Source organism: Nicotiana tabacum, chromosome 22 (assembly GCF_000715075.1).
Source record: "Nicotiana tabacum cultivar K326 chromosome 22, ASM71507v2, whole genome shotgun sequence".
In the NCBI taxonomy this organism is placed as follows: Eukaryota; Viridiplantae; Streptophyta; class Magnoliopsida; order Solanales; family Solanaceae; genus Nicotiana; species Nicotiana tabacum.
Window position 1 is genome coordinate 7,169,202 of NC_134101.1, and position 19,988 is coordinate 7,189,189.

General features: G+C 35.1%; 2 protein-coding genes across 2 annotated transcripts; one reads left to right on the plus strand and one right to left on the minus strand.

The window, feature by feature from the left end:
* The first annotated feature begins 217 nt into the window (after nt 1-217).
* On the plus strand, nt 218-4,780 carry LOC107790422 (RPM1-interacting protein 4). The gene is made up of 4 exons (XM_016612352.1): nt 218-473; nt 2,393-2,881; nt 3,703-3,900; nt 4,541-4,780. Exons 1-4 carry the CDS (start codon nt 267-269, stop codon nt 4,562-4,564), a joined length of 918 nt encoding a protein of 305 aa, XP_016467838.1. The 5' UTR covers nt 218-266; the 3' UTR covers nt 4,565-4,780.
* A 457-nt stretch (nt 4,781-5,237) lies between these two features.
* On the minus strand, nt 5,238-18,692 carry LOC107790423 (oleoyl-acyl carrier protein thioesterase, chloroplastic-like). Its single transcript, XM_075243827.1, has 7 exons — nt 18,177-18,692; nt 8,450-8,583; nt 8,242-8,355; nt 7,678-7,773; nt 6,286-6,373; nt 6,141-6,209; nt 5,238-5,848 (listed from the first exon to the last, which is right to left on the minus strand). The coding sequence occupies exons 1-7, from the start codon at nt 18,510-18,512 to the stop codon at nt 5,573-5,575; spliced, it is 1,113 nt and encodes a 370-aa protein (XP_075099928.1). The 5' UTR covers nt 18,513-18,692; the 3' UTR covers nt 5,238-5,572.
* Between the last annotated feature and the right edge of the window lie 1,296 nt (nt 18,693-19,988).

Genomic DNA, 19,988 nt, shown 5'->3' on the forward strand with positions numbered 1-19,988 from the left:
TGAATCCTTCTGACCACTAAGCTATGTTTTTGAGTTGTGTATAAACCGGATTTTATCTTATATGTATAGTATAATTTTTTGGCGAAGGGTAAGCGGCAAATATATAAGGAGGATACAATAAAACTCACTAAAATATAGTTCTTCGCTGCTGTCAGTACTGTGTAAGTTGCATGGGGTAAAATTTGAGGAAGACTTTGAGAAAGACGACGTGCGAAGACTTAAACCAAAGAATAAAAGGAGAGGCGAATAGTCAACTATTACCAGCTATGGCAGTAGAGTCAATGGTTGCTAAAATAAACCTCACATTTATATATATTTCTCTCTTAAATTCTTCTGCCTCTGCACCTTCTTTCTCCGTCTCTTCTCTTTGTCTATCTCTTTCTCTCTCTCTCTCTTTTGAGTTATTGCATAGTTTCTTCTTTCTCGCGAAATCTGAAGGTTTGTTCCAAAAAGCTTGGTCAAGAGCAATGGCAGTAAGTTTTTCCTTTTATTTTTGATGTGATTGTGTTCATCTGTTTTTTTTTTCTAATTCTGTGGTCCATGATTTAACTTCTGGAGTTGTGGGGATCTTTTCCTTTTACATTTTTTTAGCATTATATTTGTGGATAATACAATATGTTATGTTATGTTAGTATGTTTAATTTATTTTGGTCTTGTTTAGACATTTATATATACTCTAAGTAGGAAATGTAAAGAACTTCTAGTGTGAGAGAAATTAATTCTTTTACTATTGAACTGAGATTTAAATGAGTTACATACAGTGTCAAATTCAGGATTTTGTAGTCGTTGAATTTTGTAGTCGTGGGTGCTCCGCCTCTTTATCTACGGTTGTTACGATCTATGTTGCACGGACTCTTCAAAATGTTATCTCACCCGTGTCGGATACTTTAAAATTACACTACTTTTGAAGGATCCAACACGCACCCCGAAGAAATTTTAGGAGGGTCCGAACTCCGAGCAGCATAAGTTACGGTCACAACATATAAGTGCACAACTAAGTCTTACAGCGATGGTAAAAATGTTTAACAAATATACTAAAATTAATATTATATTATAGTTAAAAAACTTAATTTATTCACGGTTATCCCTCGCGATTTTCATTTTCTAAATACACAATAAGTAAACAAGTATCATTTTTGCTTATTTTACGTTTATTTTCAGAATCAACTATCAGTGCAAAACTATTAGCTTTAGATTGAACATAAATTGAATATTTTTAATTAATTACAAAAAAGTTTAAACCATATTACGAATTTCTTCCTACAATCACAAAAGATGAAGTTTCGTCCGCTTAGGTTTGATGGGGTTTGGAGGAAAGAAATTAAAAAAAGCAAAGGCACTAAAAAGAAAAGAAAAGAAAAAAAATGAAGAAGGCCATTCATTTTTGGAGAAGAATGGGTCAGGATATTGGGGAAGAAAATAGAAAGAGAAAGGAGAAAAATTAAAATGAAGCAAATAAAATTAAAAGAGAGGATTAAAAGTACTGAGGGGATTATTAATATCAAAATGGTAAAGATATTTTCAGGGATTCGATTCTGCGACTGTCCTATCAAAAGATCTCTTCTAACCAAAGCACCCACCTTCTTATTTTGTTCCTGGGTGCTGACTCAAATTATTTGTTAGATTAATACCAATTGTTTACCAACTATGCATTATATATGATCATTTAAGCATTTAACTCGGATTCAATAAATTCCTGAATAGATATTAAGCGTAAATCTTCAACACAACCAGGTCGTTGAAATCAATTTCTTTTTTGTTATTTATGCGAAGTGGAATAATGACTTACGTCGTACCAAAAAACCCTGATCAAACATCCCTGATCATAAACAACTGATAGGTGTTTGTCCTGATTTTTTTATTATATTTGATTTTACTATCTCGCGAAAGATAGATAACATATTTACCATTATTGAATTTTTCTTCTTTTAGAAGGAAATTATAAATTTATTATGTTTGGCTAGTCCCTTTTTTTTTTTAAGGAGAAGATTTTAGACTTCTATAAATTAACTTCCTTCTCATTCACCAACATACACAATGTAGTCATACGGGGTTTGAGAGTCTTGTTTAGCGGGACAAGTATCAGTGTAACACTTGTATTTTGTTCTCCCGATATTTTATGATTTCTTTATATATAATGGATTGCTTATCTCCGCCTGTAAACGTAGGTCAATTGACCGAACCACGTTAAATGTTTATGTCTCTTTTGATATATTTCTCTTTTGTTGTTTGATTTATCGCCGTTCAAGTGTTGTTGTACTAGTTTTCGCATGACTCCTGATTTTTTTCAGTCCTAACAACAACGACAATATTTTTGGTGGAAAATGACTTCGATCATACCTGCAAATTAATACACTGACACTGTTGAATTTCGTTTTAATTGTTACTACAGCGTCCAAATGTGCCAAAGTTTGGCAATTGGGAAAGTGAAGACAACACTCCCTATACTGTCTTTTTTGACAATGCAAGGAAAACTCGTGGCGGAAAGATGATAAATCCAAATGACCCTCAAGAAAATGCAGACATGTTTCCCAATTTTGCTCCTAAAACTCAAAGGGATGAACCAATGGGGCTAGAAGCAGCTAAGCAAACAAACAAACGTCGAGTGAGTAAAGAACATGGTGATATTCAACAACGTAATGGAGCGGGTCGTGGATCAAACTCAGGTCGACCTGCTAGACAAACTGCAGGATCTGATCACAACATTGCTAAATCACCATTTCATCCATATTCTCAGCAGGCAAAGATATCAGGACGAGTAGCTGCTTCGCCTGTTTTGGAAGGGAAGAATTCATATGATAGTAGCCATGGTACTACTCCTGGAAGATCATTTGAAAGTGCTCGTGCTACTCCGGGGAGGCATCAAATGAAGAAAGAAAGTGTATGTTTCTTCCTATTCTATTTCATCTTTCATAATATCGAAGAAGGGGAGTCGTGGCGTAACTGGTAAAGTTGTTGTCATGTGACTAGGAGGTAACGGATTTATGCCGCGGAAACAGCCTCTTGCAGAAATGCAGGGCAAGGCTGCATACAATAGACCCTTGTGGTCTGGCCCTTCCCTGGATCTCGTGCATAGTGAGAGTTTAGTCCACCGGGCTATAATATCGTAGATTAGATACTTACAACTTGTGATTGCATGCCCTACTTATCCTATTTGATAGAGATAAGCTAATTAGTAAGATATGTTAGTCATTTCTAGACATGATAGGAAATGCATTTGATACTTTGAGTTTAATTACCTTGTATATACTGATTATATGCTGACGAGTTACTAAAAGATAACTACAGGTAATCGTTCTTGAGATTAGTAATATGGAAAATAAGATAGATCACCCGCTACAACAAGTTAGGATATATTTCCTCACACTATCAATGTATATAAGTTATGTTCTTGATACTTTTGGTATATGGCTCTTAGATCACATGTTACCAATTAGTTTAAACAATACTGCAATCACATGTGGTGCTTATGCTTTCCTGAGCCGAGGGTCTATTGGAAACAGCCTCTCTATCTTCTCAAGGTATAAGTAAGGTGTGCGTACACACTACTCTCCCTAGCCCCTACAATGTGGGATAATACTGGGTATGTTGTAATACTGCAAACATTTTTTACCTTAAAAAGTCTAGTGTGACATTGAAATTGAACCAAGGGAGTATTCAATTATTCATCTCATTACTTGTGATTTCTCCTTCTTCTGGCAGCCTGATAGAGGAGCTGTAGTTCCAAAATTTGGCGAATGGAATGAGAACGATCCCCAATCTGCAGAAAACTACTCTGAGGTTTTTAACAAAGTGCGAAATGAAAGGAATGAAAGGAACAGAGGCTCTGGAAATGTGCTAGGCACACCTGTTAGAACATCTTACAGTACCGAAAGGCATCAACGAAACGAAAAGCAAAAGGTACTGCTATCACTTGTGCTCTTTTCTATATTCAGAGGCTGATGCCTATGTTCAATGGGTTCAACTGAATCCATTATTTTCAATACGGAACTTGAATATTTCATATATGTATGTGAAAAAACACTAGTATCTTGTCTTTGTTCCTAGATTGCTAGTATTACGGCAATTTCCTATTATCTTCCGCTTCGATTTTCTAGTATCTTGTCGTGGTTACTGCTTGTTGCTTTTTCTAGTGCTATTGCTTTCCTCCATCTATTTTTTTTTCTAGTTCTTATAGTGTAGTTATCATTTTTCGGGCTATTGTTGTTGATATTTGATTGTTTCTATTCATCCTCTCGAGCCGAGAGCCTTTCGGAAACAACCTCTTTACCTCCCAGGGTAGGGGTAAGGTCTGCGTACACAGTACACACTACCCTCCCCAAACCTCACTTGTGGGATTTCACTGGATTGTTATTGTATGTGAAAAAACACTAGTATTCAATAAATATTAAATTTGAACCGATAATTTCAAAAGTACAATGAATTCAACGCAAAAAACCTTAAAGGTTGAACGCGTCAAGTTTAAATTCTGCATTTGTCTCTGGCTATGAGGATCAATTTGTTTCACCCTTGTTTTCATCCTCTCTTCTGTATTCTGCAGAGCTGCTGCTTTCCTTTGTGGTGAAAAAGAGGGCCCTATTTTTCTGGTGATGTGAAGCAAAAGTGTATCTGTAAATAAATCAACAAACTCCTCTGCAATGCTAATCTTTTTTGTGTTAAGAGGCTTTTTATATTGGTGATAAATTTGGGCTAGTGGTTTGTTGTCTTTGTTATGCTTTCAGCTGATTTTTGCAATTGTATTGTGTACTTGTCGTTTTAATTCAGTTATCTTTATCTCCAACTGACAATGCTCGTTGATTCTTTAATTAACCTCCCTCCCCTTTATTTTCACGTATATGAAGTTTCAGTTCTGCAAAAGTAGCACTTTAAAATATAGTAGTACTGTAATACTTTTGATGCTATGAATATTTATCTGATTTTTATAATTAGTTTTAGTAATAATTTTGCTTAATCAATCTATCGGCAGAAAAAAAAAAGAATTTTAGAAGTTAAAAAAAAAAAATAGTTATGATTATACAATCTTTTTAACACGTGCCGTCCCTTAAAAGGATTTCTTTTCACTTTTAGCCAGCGCCAAAAAACTATTTACAATAGGTAGCCGAAAAAATATATAAAATTTGTATGTATATAACATACAAAATATATATATAATATACAAAAAAAATACATTTTTCGGCTATTATTTGAAGAGTGGCTATACAATCCCTATCTTCCAAGGAAAAGCAATCTTTTATGTACAAAGGTGATGGTGAAATCAGACTACTCAAAATGAGAAGAACATATGAAGATACCAGCAGGAGATACATGCCATACATTACATGATAAGAACAATGATAACCATATTACACAATACACTTTTTTCTCATGCTGTCTATTTGCGTAACTAAAACATAAGTACAAATCAATGAAGCCCTCATCTCAACGAAAGTCTATCCAAAGCTCCAAGAAAAAGAAAAGGGAAACAATCAAAAACTACAGAAAGACAAGAAAAAAGATAGAAACACTGAAAAACAGAAGAGCTCCTCCACTGATGATTACTTGGGCTATAATAGATAATATAACATTTTGACACTTATATACTTGCAGGCTTCTTTCTCCATTCAGTTCGACACCTATTTATTTCAAGTCCATCGCTTGATAATCTCAATAAATGCAAGAAGCTCTTGTTTACATCTTTTGGAGAGGTAGCAGATCCATTAGCAGCCCCATGAATCTCTAAACCAGCAGCATCCTCAATGGGCTCATAGCTCGTAAGAGAATCGACCACATCATCGTGCTGGCATTCGCGCCTATAATCTATTGTGATTGTTTCAAGTTCATGTGTATCAATAATTTCTTGAGGCATACTCTGCCATATATACAAGTTATTTGTCAGCAAAATAAAGTAAGTTGTAATCCATAGATGTAAAATATAATTGCAACGTACTTCTAATAACTTCCTATAACAGCACAAATGATAAATGGGCTTTAAAAAGTCCCACCGACTAAGTCTCCTGACTCGTCTAACTATTTATCACAATGAAGAGCAACACAAGTTTCAGTGTTGAAGAAGTTTCCAAGAAGAAAGGAAAAATTATTGCGTCTTATATATGGCTGGCCACATCCATGTATTTAAAAGAAAGGTGGTACCAGCTACATACCTCAAGAACCCAGCCAATGTAAGTGACATTGTTTACATGTTGATTCATGTCCAGATCAGCTCTGCGTGGCTGCCAAAACACACTGACATCCTGAGTGTTTCGAAATAGAATGTCATTGAACTTGGGATTTTAAAATGATACCTACCACCAGCCCTAGCTTGGAATACTCAGCAGGATCTTCAAGTTTTGCTATTTTCTTTAGGCTGCCATTGTTCTCCTCCGGAAAAGCTAACCTGGAATTAGGATGCCCGTTATCAATAACATTGCTCCCAATAAAATACAACACCTCAAACTTACAAGTGACAAAGTCAAGGTCAGTGACATCGCAGAGCATATGCAACAGAGTAGACAGGGAAACAAGTTACACATAACACAATTATGAAGTATCTACAATTTAAAATATGTTTGGTTAAAGGGGGAAGGGGCAGATTTTTTATTTTTTTTTGCTTCCCCAGAGTGAAGTACTCTTCAGACCCCTAAGTTGGTAAAGGTGGAAGGGAGGTGAAAGACCAAAATTTCCTCCTTACTCCTCAAGTTATTTGGGAAATGTGTAAGTAAAAGACCGTCATTTCGTTCATTTATCCAATTCCGCTTTCGCCACCTGTCCTCAGACTATCCAATTTTAACATAGTGAGCAAACAGGAAAAGAAGTTAGGTTGACTCAAGTGTAATACTTAACTGAGATATAAAAATGTAAAATTGATGATTGGAGTTGGTTTGATAGAGAAGACACCGATATGACTGTCTGACTGTCTAAACTACACTGAATATAAGTTTGGCAAACAAACTAGACCTGGAGACCTTAAGGTGGTATTTGGATAGGGAAACAGATTGGTTTTAGTTTGGTTTTGCTTTTTGCGACACTCTGTGTGTGTGTGTGTGTGTGTGTGTGTGTGTGTGTGTGTGTGTGTGTGTGTGTGTGTGTGTGTTTGAGTTTGGTTTTGAAGAATTTGTTTTTGAAGAATTTGTTTTGCATATGTTGGAAATTTTGTTTTTGAGAAACAACCTTTTGTTTTTTTGTTTTAAGAAAGCAAAACAACTGTTTTTGGGAGCAAATGGTTTTTAGGCCCTAATGTAAATTATGATTATTAGAAGAATAAGTTTCTATTTATGTGTTATACTCTTCTATTCCATTAATCAATCTAAGATACAAAAATATTCATCAAATACCAAGAAATAGATGTAATAATTACAAATCTGTAATAAAAATCCAAAGAATTATGAATCTGTAATGTCTCCAAACCATTTGAGTGTTGGATATAACCGTAACTTATGATAGTATTTTGACAGCTACATTTTCATTTACCATTAGAAAGAAGCTGTACCTACCAAACACCATTCCAAATTTCCAACCATTGTATAGCAATTTCAAGAAGTTCAATAAGCAACTTCTCCTTAAAGTTAGATTTAACAAAAATAATTTACACACTAAGGAAATTACAAGTTCCAGGAAAGGGAAGGGAAAGAAGAAAAATGAAAACGAGGAACATAATTTTTTTTTTTAGTTTGATTGGTAAAAAGAGGAACATAAGTTTACCTCAATTCTTTTGGAAAATAGGTTGATAACTCATCACGAACTTCATCAGCTACTTTTTGAAGCCGTCTTGTGTCCTGGTTCATCATGAGCCACTTGCTGCAATCAGACATGATAACATCCTAAATTAAGATTTGTAGAATAACATGTCAAGCAGTATAGGAAAAGAAAGGATTTATAAATTATCAAAGTGAGATCTGTGACTTTGATGCTAGAGAGAAATCATTAAGACGGACAAATTACAGACTTCATAAAGTAAACATATTGACTCGTGCTGATTTAGAAGCACAACACTCCCTGGAGGTCCTTTCAGCTTTTACTAAAAGAATTCATTCGTTCCAAAAGACGCCTTTGTGGGAAATGTATTTAATAACTAGGTTAAGTATTTGCAACAAATATACACAAGTCCAGAAAACTGCTTTATCGGAAGCATACATGTCCACTTGGAGATGTGCATTTTTTTTTATGACACCTGGAGATGTGCATTAAACAAGAAAATTATCTCCTTAGTGTTATCTATATTCATTCTGTTATGTCTATATATGGAGTTAATACTAAATTCTACACCTGGTTGCTCTTCCAATGACATCACCAGTAGCGCAGTCTCTGAGAATCCAATCACGTCTAGTCCCAATCCTGCCTTCACTTTGGCACCAAGTCTCAATTTCAATGACATCACTCCTGTTCCATATCACAGCCAATGTTAACCATGGCTGCAACAGTCTTGTCAAATAAACCAGTATAGTGAACAATCGCAAAGGTAAAGAAGGATTACCAAGCAGGGTATTTGTAGATCTCAATGTACAGGCGAGCAGTAACCCATATGAGATGCAATTTTCTCATGGTATGGGTAGTTGCAAATCCATCAGTTGAAAATCCAACCATTTGAGCATGGTTGCATCCAACCTCCTGCATAAAAGAATTTTAAGTATATTCAAACCCAAATAAGCATTGCATGTTCAGAAGAAACGACAACCAAAAGATAATTATAGGACCAGTGATAGAGGAAGGCAAGCAAAAGATAATCCCCAAACTTTTATACTCCCACTGTTCCATCTGATATGACATCGTTACTATTTGGGAGTCTAGCAATCTTTTCATACATTTATAAAATATTTTCAACAATAAAAAATTGTGACATAGTACTACTATGCAGTTATTAAATATGTTGTATTTTAAAAAGTTAGGTATCATATCTGAATTGACATTGGAAATTGGATGATTTTAATTCTAGTTCTCTGAACCAGTGTTTTTAGGGGAGTTTATGTTGCGAGTCCCAGGGCGCGAATCGGGGTGGGGCGCACGTAAAACGCATTTGAGCGTTAATGAGAGGCGCAGATCCTTTGGGTGCACGCCCCAAGAGATGAGGCGCACGCTTAGGCGCAAGACTCGCCTTAGAACCAAGACTCACGCCTAATGGAACTTAACCAATTGAAGGATAATTTTGACAATTGCCCTTATATTTTTTAAACCCTTTTTCGTTTTACCCCAAATCTGTCCCCACCCCATTAAAAAAAGCCCCAACCTCGTTAGACAATGAAGAACGTTAACCTCTCTCATATTTTAAAAAATATATTCTAAAGGCATCTATAATGTTTGTCTTTATAGTTCAAAACTTCAGATCATTGCCATGAACTAGTTTGATTTTATTTCATTTTTGTTTTTTCTTACAAATGATCAATGATGCCTTTTGCTTATCGTGTTTGGAATATGGATTGTTATTTGGGTTAGAACATTATTGACTTATTGTTAAGATGTATCTCATTTATTTTACTATATTTTTTGTTGTTAGTTCATTTAATTATAAATAATTCTTTATTTTTTGTGGTTTGTATGAATTTTCTAAAAGAATTATGTAATTTTTAGATTTAAAAATAATTTTAAGTTTATTTTATTAATTATAAATTAAAGATCCATGGAACTTACGCCCCGTGTCTCGGGGCTTACGCCTCGCCCCGTGTTGGGTAAAGCGCTTCGCCTCACGCCCCCGGCTATTAAAACACTGCTTTGAACCTGTCATTCAGTTTGAAAAAGAGGAACTATCATTTACTAATAGCATGTTTGGTCAAGCTTCTCAAGAGGCCAAAAGTGTTTCTTTCTCAAAAGCACTTTTTTTCTAACTTGAGGTGTTTGGCCAAGCTTTTTTAGGGAAAAAAATGCTTTTGGGAAGAAGCAGAAGCAGTTTCTGAGAAGAAGAAGAAAGTAGCTTCATCCCAAAAGCAGAAGCAGAAGCAGTTTTGACTTTTCCTCTTACCAAAAATACCATTAACAATATATTGTATATACCAAAATAACCGTTAAACCTAATACTTAGGATATTAATGTATAAATATTTCTTATTATTTTTAGGATAGCTTTCTAATATATAGTGACTTTAGGGGTGAATGCTTTTATATTTGTTGAATAATTTTTAATATATTTAACTTATATTAAAAGAATTAAGTACTTTTAAATTTTATTTTCATATTTTACTTAAATAAAAAGAAAAGATTTAATTATTGCCTGTAATAACAAATTTTTAAGATTATTTATTTACTTGTAATATTAACTATTAAGTAAATCTATTCATGTCTTTATTCGTAATTGATACTTAAAAGTATTTTCTGAAAAGCTTGGCCAAACACAAATTATTGCTCAAAAGTGCTTTTCAGAGTGATTAGCCAAACACAAACTGCTTCTCTCCAAAAGACTTTTGAAAAAAGTACTTCTCAAAATAAGCTGATTTCTCAAACTTGGCCAAACAGGCTAAAAGTGTGCTACATTCTATACTTAGTGCAGTAAGATACTAGAATGACCCATTTATGAATAATGCAGCAAACAAGAAATGAAAAACAATTAAAGGTATGATGATTGATGAGGGAGTGAGAACTTGTAATGATAAAGAAAAGCTACAAGTTTAACTCATTAAGGTGGAGAAAGCAAAAGTCTCAATCAGGACAAAGTCCCAAACCCCACACGTGGGATTATACTGGGTTGTTGTTGTTGTAATCAGGACAAAGCCTTCTTTAGATATAATAGAAAACTTGTGAAGACGTCATCTTTGTTTCTACTTTATGGTTCTAATCTAGGAGTAATAATTTTGTGTAAGATTTTCTTACGTTTTGGTGGCCCAATAAGTTTAAGGCCCATAATTAATATTTAATTAATGAGCAAATCTCATCCGTCCGATCGGTTACTTGATGGACGCACCAGATTAAATAAGAACCTCTATAAATTCGTCATCTCCCAATGGGTTACCGTATTTTTTTGTTCTCTCTTCCATCACTAAAGACGGCGGTAACGAAAGCTAGGGCAAGGGGCGAGAAACCAATTTGAATTAAAGCTTCTGCTTCACGATGATGGCTTACGATTCAGATATGTTTTCTGTACGATTTTGTGTAAGATTATCATGTTCAAGATCCTGGTATGCAATTAAAAGTTTATGCTAACATGATACCGATATTTTGGATTGTTTGAACGTATAATCTTCACTAATGAAAACGAAAGGAATCATTCTTTATCCGTGACTATCCTAAAAGGAAGGGGAGAAAATCCTTTCTCTTATTCTCGTTATATGTTCTGAGAATTAAGAATGCTTTTGAATGTGTCAATAGCTTTAAGTAATAAGAATAGTATAACCTTGTACATTCAATTACTAATCATGAATCACGTTTTTTTGTCTGCAAATTATAAGGATTGGTACTGTTAGTATGAAAAAAAGTTTTATGCAGCTTTGGGCTTCAAAATCTGAAAGGTCCTATATTATTGTTAATAATAAAATAAGGATGAATGGAGAAGCCTTAGCCTTGAAGGCGGCGCCGATGATAATTCTAGCATATTTAAAGGAATTAGGTTATGAAATATCTTCCACAAAATTATTATTTTATTAAAACAAAATTGATTACTTTATTATGTATATGTTGTGGAGATATTTAATTTAGGTTCTCATCTCTTATAATATTTTGGATTATTAAATCGGTGAAGTCATTTATTATTTATTTTTATGTATGTGATTAATGTTTATATAGTTTGTTAGTCACCAAAGTGATCAAACTAGACCGTTTAAAGTATTCACATGCATAAATTCTTATGATCTCTATTTTGTGTGTGCACTTATGTTATATAGTTTGTTAGTCACCAAAGTGGCCAAACTAGTTTGTTTATGAAAATATACATACATAAAATTATAGCTTATCCATGAAATTAATAAAATGCCTATAATTAAAAATTAGTGGATAAATTAATTTTCACTATTGCTAGAACTTGAGGATTTACCCAAAGGTGAATCAATTATTCTATGAATAGTGAATATGATGAGTAAAATTAATATTCTTTAGTCAAATATATATTGTTTGTCCAAAGATGGCATATATATTTGGTTAAAAATATTTAATTACCTATTAAAGACTAAATGGCATTTAAATTATGATAGTGTGTCGTAGTATTTACCCAAAGGAGAATTGCGATATGCTTTAACTATTTTGTTGAATCCATATTGATTTGTGAGCATGTATAATCTATTTTGCAGTTATTCCTCTTCATTCGCAATTACTGTGTTTAACGGATTGAACTTCTCTGAATGGCGTGAACAAGTCCAGTTCCACTTAGGTGTGATGGATCTTGACTTGGCTCTGCTGAATGATAAGCCCGCTGCCATTACTGATTCGAGCAGTGCGGATGAGAAGACTTTCCATAAAGCATGGGAATGCTCTAACAGGCTAAGCCTTATGTTTATGCGAATGAATATTGCCAACAACATTAAGAGTACTATTCCACAAACAGAAAGTGCCAGGGAATACCTGAAGTTTGTGGAAAAACGTTTTCGTTCTGCAGATAAGTCTCTCGCTGGTACACTAATGGCTGAACTCACGACCATGAAGTTTGATGGGTCGCGAGTATGCAAAACCATATCATCGAGATGACTAACATTGCAGCAAGACTTCAGACCTTGGGGATGAAAGTGGATGATTCCTTCTTGGTTCAATTTATTTCGTTGCCTCCTGAGTATGGACCTTTTCAAATTAACTATAACACTATTAAGGATAAGTGGAATGTTAGTGAATTGTCCGGTATGCTTACTCAGGAGGAGTCAAGACTTAAGAAACAAGGGAGTCATTCAAAAAACCTCATGGGTCAAGGAGCTGGTAAAGGACTTAAAGTGAAGCCCAACAAGTTCAAGAAGAAGAAAGCACCTGCTAAAGCTCCACAGGATGCTAAGAAGGAACATAAGGCAGATACGTGTCGTTTCTGTAACAAGGAAGGACACTATCAGAAAGATTGCCTGAAACGTAAAGCTTGGTTCGAAAAGAAAAGTACAATTAGTGCTTTTGTATGTTTCGAATCAAATTTAATAGAAGTTCCTAATAATACTTGGTGGCTTGATTTTGGTGCAACTGCTCATGTATCTACTACATTGCAGGGATTCCTTACGATCCAAACTACAAATCCAAATAAGGATTTATTGTTCATGGAAAATCGTATGAAGGCTCCAATTGAAGGCATAGGGACTTATCATTTGATCATGGAGACTGGACGTCACCTAGATCTATTACAGACTCTTTATGTACCTTCAGTTTCTAGGAATTTGATTTCTCTTTCAAGACTTGATGTTTCTGGATTTGATTTAAAGTTTGGAAATGGATGTTTTAATTTATATAAGAATGCTATTTTTTATGGTTCTGGTTTTCTTAGTGATGGTTTATATAAATTGAAACTCGATATTGGTTTTTCTGAATCCCTTCTTAATGTTCAACATAATATTGGAATTATGAAAGTTCTGCTTACTTGTAGCATAGACGCTTGGGTCATATATCCAAAGGAAGATTAGAAAGATTAGTAAAGAATGAGATTCTTCCGAATCTAAATTTTACTGATCTTACTATATGTTTGGATTGCATTAAGGGAAAGCAAACCAAGCATAGTAAGAAAGGTGCCACAAGAAGAACCCAGCTTCTTGAAATTATACACACCGATATTTGTGGACCCTTTGATGTTCCATCTTTTGGTGGAGAGAAATATTTTATCACTTTTATCGATGATTTTTCACGTTATGGATACATCTATTTGCTGAAAGAAAAATCTCAAGCAACAAATGCTCTCAAGGTGTTTGTTAATGAGGTTGAAAGGCAATTAGATAAAAAGGTGAAAATTATTAGGTCAGATAGAGGTGGTGAATATTATGGAAAATATAATGAATCGGGACAATGTCCAGGTCCATTTGCAAAGTTCCTCGAGGAACATGGCATATGTGCACAGTATACTATGCCAGGAACACCTCAACAAAATGGTGTTACAGAAAGGCGTAATCGAACACTTATGGATATGGTTAGGAGCATGATGGGTAATTCCTCATTACCCAAATCATTGTGGATGTATGCTCTTAAAACCGTTGTATATTTATTAAACAGGGTTCCTAGTAAGGCAGTTCCAAAGACCCCTTTTGAACTGTGGACAGGAAGGAAACCTAGTTTAAGGCACTTGCATGTTTGGGGTTGCCCAGCAGAAGCTAGAGTTTATAACCCACAAGAAAAGAAATTAGATTCTCGAACAGTAACAACAACAACAACAACAAACCCAGTATGATCCCAACAGGTGGGGTCTGGGGAGGGTAGTCTGTACGCAGACTTTACCCCTACCTAATGCAGGTAGAGAGGCTATTTCCAATAGACCCTCGACTCAGGAAGGGCAAGAAGAAGAGGAGGAAAGCAAGGAAGGAAGAAAGAAGGAAGAGAAAAGAAAAAAGGAGAGATAAAAGATAAGTAGTACCAAATAATAGCAATAGGGAATACAATACCTGAGGCGAACAAAACCACACAACGTAATAAAAATCTAAGAATATGAATGAACATGTATGCTACTAAGATTCTCGAACAGTAAGTAGTTACTTTATTGGTTACCCAGAAAAATCTAAAGGGTATGTGTTTTACTGTCCAAACCATAGTTCGAAAATTGTTGAAACCGGTAATGCAAGATTCATTGAGAATGGTGAAGTTAGTGGGAGTATTGAAAAGCAAAGTGTGGAAATAAAAGAGGTGAGGGTCAATATTCTATTACCCACGAATGTGCCTACTTCCACACAAATACCAAATATTGTTCCAGTTGTTGAAGAACACTTTGACAACACCAAGCAACATTTGGATGAAACACTTCGTGAAGAAACTGACTCACAAATATCTGACACAAATGAACCACAAGAAATGCCATTAAGAAAATCTCAAAGAGTTAGAAAATCGGCTATTTCAGATGATTACGTGGTTTATTTGCTAGAGTCAAATTTTGACATTGGTCTTAATAAGGATTCAGCTTCATTTTCACAAGCCATAGAAAGTAATGAGTCTGACAAATGGATTGATGCCATGAAGGAAGAGCTAAAATCCATGGAATACAATAAAGTCTGGGATCTCGTTAAATTGCCAGAAAGTTCTAAAAGAATCGGGTGTAGATGGGTCTTTAAGACCGAACGTGATTCATATGGCAATATTGAACGATACAAAGCCAGACTTGTTGCCAAGGGTTATACTCAAAAAGGAGGCATTGATTATAAAGAGACCTTTTCACCGGTCTCAAAGAAAGACTCGTTAAGAATTATTATGGCTTTGGTGGCTCATTATGATTTAGAGTTACACCAAATGGATGTGAAAACTGTCTTTCTTAATGGAGATCTCGAGGAGTAAGTTTATATGGACCAACCAGAAGGTTTCGAAACTAAAGGAAAAGGTCAAATGGTGTGTAAACTGAAGAAGTCAATATATGGATTTAAACAAGCCTCACGACAATGGTATATAAAGTTTAATGATACCATAACATCTTTTGGATTTGTGGAAAATACCGTTGATCGGTGTATATACCAAAAGATCAGTGGGAGCAAGTTTATATTTTTAGTCCTATATGTTGATGATATTCTAGTTGCTGCTAATGATTTAGGCATATTGCGTGAGACTAAAGATTTTCTCTCTAGGAATTTTGAAATGAAAGATATGGGTGAGGCATCCTATGTGATAGGAATAGAAATATTTCGTGATAGATCACAAGGATTATTGGGATTGTCTCAGAAAGGCTATATCGAAAGAATTCTAGAGAGATTTAATACGAACAATTGTTCCAATTCAAAAAGGGGACAAATTTAGTCTCATGCAATGTCCTAAGAATGATGTAGAACGAAAGGAAATAGAATCAATTCTTTACTCTTCAATTGTTGGTAGTCTGATGTATGCTCAGACTTGCACAAGACCGGATATTAGTTTTGCGGTCGGAATGCTAGGAAGATATCAGAGTAACCCAGGAATTGATCACTGGAAAGCTGCAAAGAAAGTTTTAAGGTACCTGAAAGGAACGAAGGATTACATGCTCATGTATAGGAGATCCAAGCATTTGGAAGTTGTTGGATACTCGGATTCAGATTTCGCTGGATGTATCGACACTAGAAAATCCACGTTTGGTTATTTGTTCCAATTAGCTGAAGGAGCAATATCGTGGAAGAGTGTCAAATAGTCTGTCATTGCTACATTCACGATGGAAGCAGAATTTGTGGCATGTTTTGAAGCCACAATTCATGCATTATGGCTGCGAAACTTTATTTCAGGACTTGGGGTTGTCGACACCATTACCAAGCCGCTGAAAATTTACTGATAATTTTGCAGCAGTATTCTTCTCCAAGAAAGATAAGTACTCCAAAGGTGCCAAGCTGATGGAATTAAAGTACTTTACCGTTAAGGAGGAAGTTCAGAAACAAAGAGTGTCACTTGAGCATATTAGAACTGATCTCATGATTGCAGATCCGTTAACGAAAGGTTTACAGCCAAAGACATTTAAGGAACATGTACATAGAATGGGTCTTGGCTGTATTTATGATTTTTGACACTCTGAGCTCATTTACGTGTTTCTGATATACATTAATGATTTCCTGTTTCTCATAATGGTGTACATGTTATTGTTTTGAGATGTTGCAGGATAAGTCTCAATGAGACATTATTGTGGACCATAATATTTTATAGCTTATGAAACTGATACAATAAATTACTAATGATGTAGTATATGGAAGGGAGTATGTAGACAAATTATATATAACCGCCATAACTCATATTTACAAGTTTATCGTATTGTGGTATTTATGGTGGACATTATAGAAGAGATTTGTTTATGCGCAACTAATGTTCCTATATTAAATATTAATATTATGTGATTATTGGGCCAAGTGGGAGAATGTAAGATTTTCTTACGTTTTGGTGGCCCAATAAGTTTAAGGCCCATAATTAATATTTAATTAATGAGCAAATCTCATCCGTCCGAACGGTTACTTGATGGACGTACCAGATTAAATGAGAAACTCTATAAATTGGTCATCTTCCCACCCATTAGGGTTACCGTATTTTTTTGTTCACTCTTCCATCACTAAAGACGGTGGTAATGAAAGCTAGGGCAAGGGGCAAGAAACCAGTTTGAATTAACGCTTCCGCTTCACGATGATGGCTTACGATTCAGGTATGTTTTCTGTATGATTTTGTGTAAGATTATCATGTTCAAGATCCTGGTATGCAATTAAAGTTTATGCTAACATTTTGTTCATCTTCTCTGTAGAACAAGAACAAATAACCATAACCAAACATAGACGGAAACAGCTTAGATAATGGAAGCACACGGGTCAACCAAATTTGCTTCAACAGACAGGTATTAAGTATTAAATGAAATGAGGCTCAATGGAGGGAAATCGATATAAAGGAATTATACAGCCAAACCCTTTGATTGACTCATAAAAGTAAATTAAACTACTTAAATATATCAAGAACAAAGACATGTTGATAAAATAATTATGATTAATTCATTCTGCAACCTCAAACGCATAAAATAAATACAGACACAAATAACTCTGGTTTGCTTATTCCTGAATACATTTAATGGTCCAGAAGTAGTAGAAAATTTACTCAATTTAGCATTTGAATTTCTTTTAATTCTTCCAATTGCTTCGAGGCTTAGTTTAATGATTGATTAACTAACAAGAGGGTCTAGCAATTGGTCTTTCAAGTAGATATCGAGACCGCAAAAAAGAGCATGTTTAAGCAACTAAATAAAGTTAAGCAGTATACTAATCCAAAAGAAAACAAAAAACACAACTAACTCCAAAAACTTTTACCAAATGCATGTGAAAAAAACAAGAAAAAGGGAGAAAAAAAGACATGCATTGACAAATTAAGAGCTCATGATATTCAGTGAAAGAGCTGATTAACACAAAAGCGCAACCAAAAAAACTAAAATCATTCTTTGGCAAATGCACGCCAAAGAAAAATAAGAAAAAGTGAGATGAAAGACATGCATTGACAAATCAAGAACTCATATTCAATAAAGAGTTGATTAAAACAACAAAGAATCAATCTTGTCATAAAGCAGTCCATCAAATCTATGATTTCGAGAAATAGACATGCATAGACAAATCATGAGCTCATATTCAGTATAAAAAGAATAAATTAACAGAGAAAAAAAAAGAATCAAACTTTAGCAAAAAAGAAAAAAAGGAAAAACTAACAGACCTGCAAGAGATTAGCGATGGTTTCAACAGTGGCAGTTTTGTTAATTCCAACCTCATAACATCTAACAATAAACTTCTCCTTATACGACATTCCATCATCCGTCATACTCCCCAGCCTTAACCGATCCGCAAGGCTGGGCTCATAAGTAAACTGCTTGCTCTTCGTCTCGTTTGTAGCTACAGCCAAAACCGGACCGGTTCGAGCTGCCGAAGTAGAAGAAATAAAGGATTTTCTGTGGGGAATTGAAATTGAATTCGAATTAAAGAATCGATTTGAACAGCGATGAGTATGATCTGCAATAGCGGCATTACCCTGATATGTCGCTCGTGACAACATTGTAAGAGATTTGCACACAGAGAAAAAGTGTGTGTGTGTGTGTGGTTTACGTTATCAGTGGTTTGTTGTGTCGGAGTTGGGCTGTGTTTTTGCGTGTTTTGTCTTCTGTCGATGAGATCGAAGTTAAGAGGTTGAGGTCCTGAGGAAGTTAGACCGAGAGGGAGGGGAGCTGCCAGCTGCGCATTTAATACTGATAAATTAGTAGTAGTAATAAATTATGCAACTTGTTTTCATTTTCCTGGCAACTTTTACCTAACCGGCCCAAAACAATAAATTTTAACATAATGAGTGGCGGGGCCCCGGGTTACTAGACACCTAGAACCCATTTGTGATTCTTTCGGACAAGTACGACGAAAATATGTGTTTAAAAAAAAGAAGAGCACTATACTTTAACGAAGTTTTGGCCGTTAAAGTATAGCGCGGTTTAAAAGAGCGTTATATATATATATATATATATATATATATATATATATATATACACACGCCACTGTAAACCGCGCTATATACATAGCGTGGTATATAACCGCGCTATACCTGTTTTGTGGGCCCACCAATAAGTCTCATGCGTTTAACTCACATAACAATAATTCAAATGGGTATAGCACTCTTTAAAAGAGCGTTATACCTAAAACAAAATCAGCCCACCGAGCTAGGCATTGCCTTATTTAAATGCGTTAGGATTTTACAAAAAATCATTCAAAAATATTCCTAACTCTCGTTCAAAATTTTCTTCTTGTTAAATTCTCGAGCATTTTTTCATAATGTCTGAAGAGCGAAAAGTAAGGGTTTTATTATATTGGTGAGTGAGGTTGTAGTGGCGAATAACTCTGTGAGCTATAGTTTATCTCCACAGTGTCATGTTAAGTTGCCACTTACAATGGAGTACGATAGATTGGTATCGTTGTTATGTAATAAAATGAGTGTGAGGAAACGTTCGGTGAACCTTAAAGTAACCGGAAGATATTCGTATTCCGTCACTCCGCAAGGGGTTGCTTGTTACGCTGAGTTTAACATCGACGATGATGAAACTTTGAGGGATTTTTTGAGGACTCCGGATGAATACCGGAAATTTCTTGTGATAAAAATGTTGGAAATGTACGTCAAGGTCGAAGACGTTCGCAATAATGAGGTTGCGCATAGTAGGGATAACCCTCAGTCATCGGGTGATTATTCTGGAGCAGTTTTTGCCGGACAGGTTCCGGATAAAATAGTTTGCCCTGATTTAAACTTATCACCACGGGTGAATGAGGAGCGAGGAAATAATTTCTCTCCTGCTTTACATAATCTACAAGACGAGTGGTAAACTTTAATTTTTCTTAGTGTTACGATGTATATTTTTGTTGTATTGAATTTGTATTAACACTCATATATTCCATAGGGAGTACTGGCCAGATATGACTTTTACAAGTTATGAACCCACGCCCAGTTGAAATATGCGTAGTTCTGGTGTGTTGGATCATGGTAGTCTATCTGGGA

What these genes read in the sequence shown, in the direction of transcription:
- LOC107790423 (XM_075243827.1), bottom strand. Translation starts at nt 18,512, where the DNA reads ATGTTGTCACGAGCGACATATCAGGGTAATGCCGCTATTGCAGATCAT. An exon ending in CCATCGCTAATCTCTTGCAG is followed by an intron (nt 8,584 to 18,176) that starts GTCTGTTAGTTT and finishes TCTTTTATGCAG; the next exon opens with GAGGTTGGATGCAACCATGC. An exon ending in GTCATTGGAAGAGCAACCAG is followed by an intron (nt 7,774 to 8,241) that starts GTGTAGAATTTA and finishes GTCTGATTGCAG; the next exon opens with CAAGTGGCTCATGATGAACC.
- LOC107790422 (XM_016612352.1), top strand. Translation starts at nt 267, where the DNA reads ATGGCAGTAGAGTCAATGGTTGCTAAAATAAACCTCACATTTATATAT. An exon ending in CTTGGTCAAGAGCAATGGCA is followed by an intron (nt 474 to 2,392) that starts GTAAGTTTTTCC and finishes TTGTTACTACAG; the next exon opens with CGTCCAAATGTGCCAAAGTT. An exon ending in ATCAAATGAAGAAAGAAAGT is followed by an intron (nt 2,882 to 3,702) that starts GTATGTTTCTTC and finishes TTCTTCTGGCAG; the next exon opens with CCTGATAGAGGAGCTGTAGT.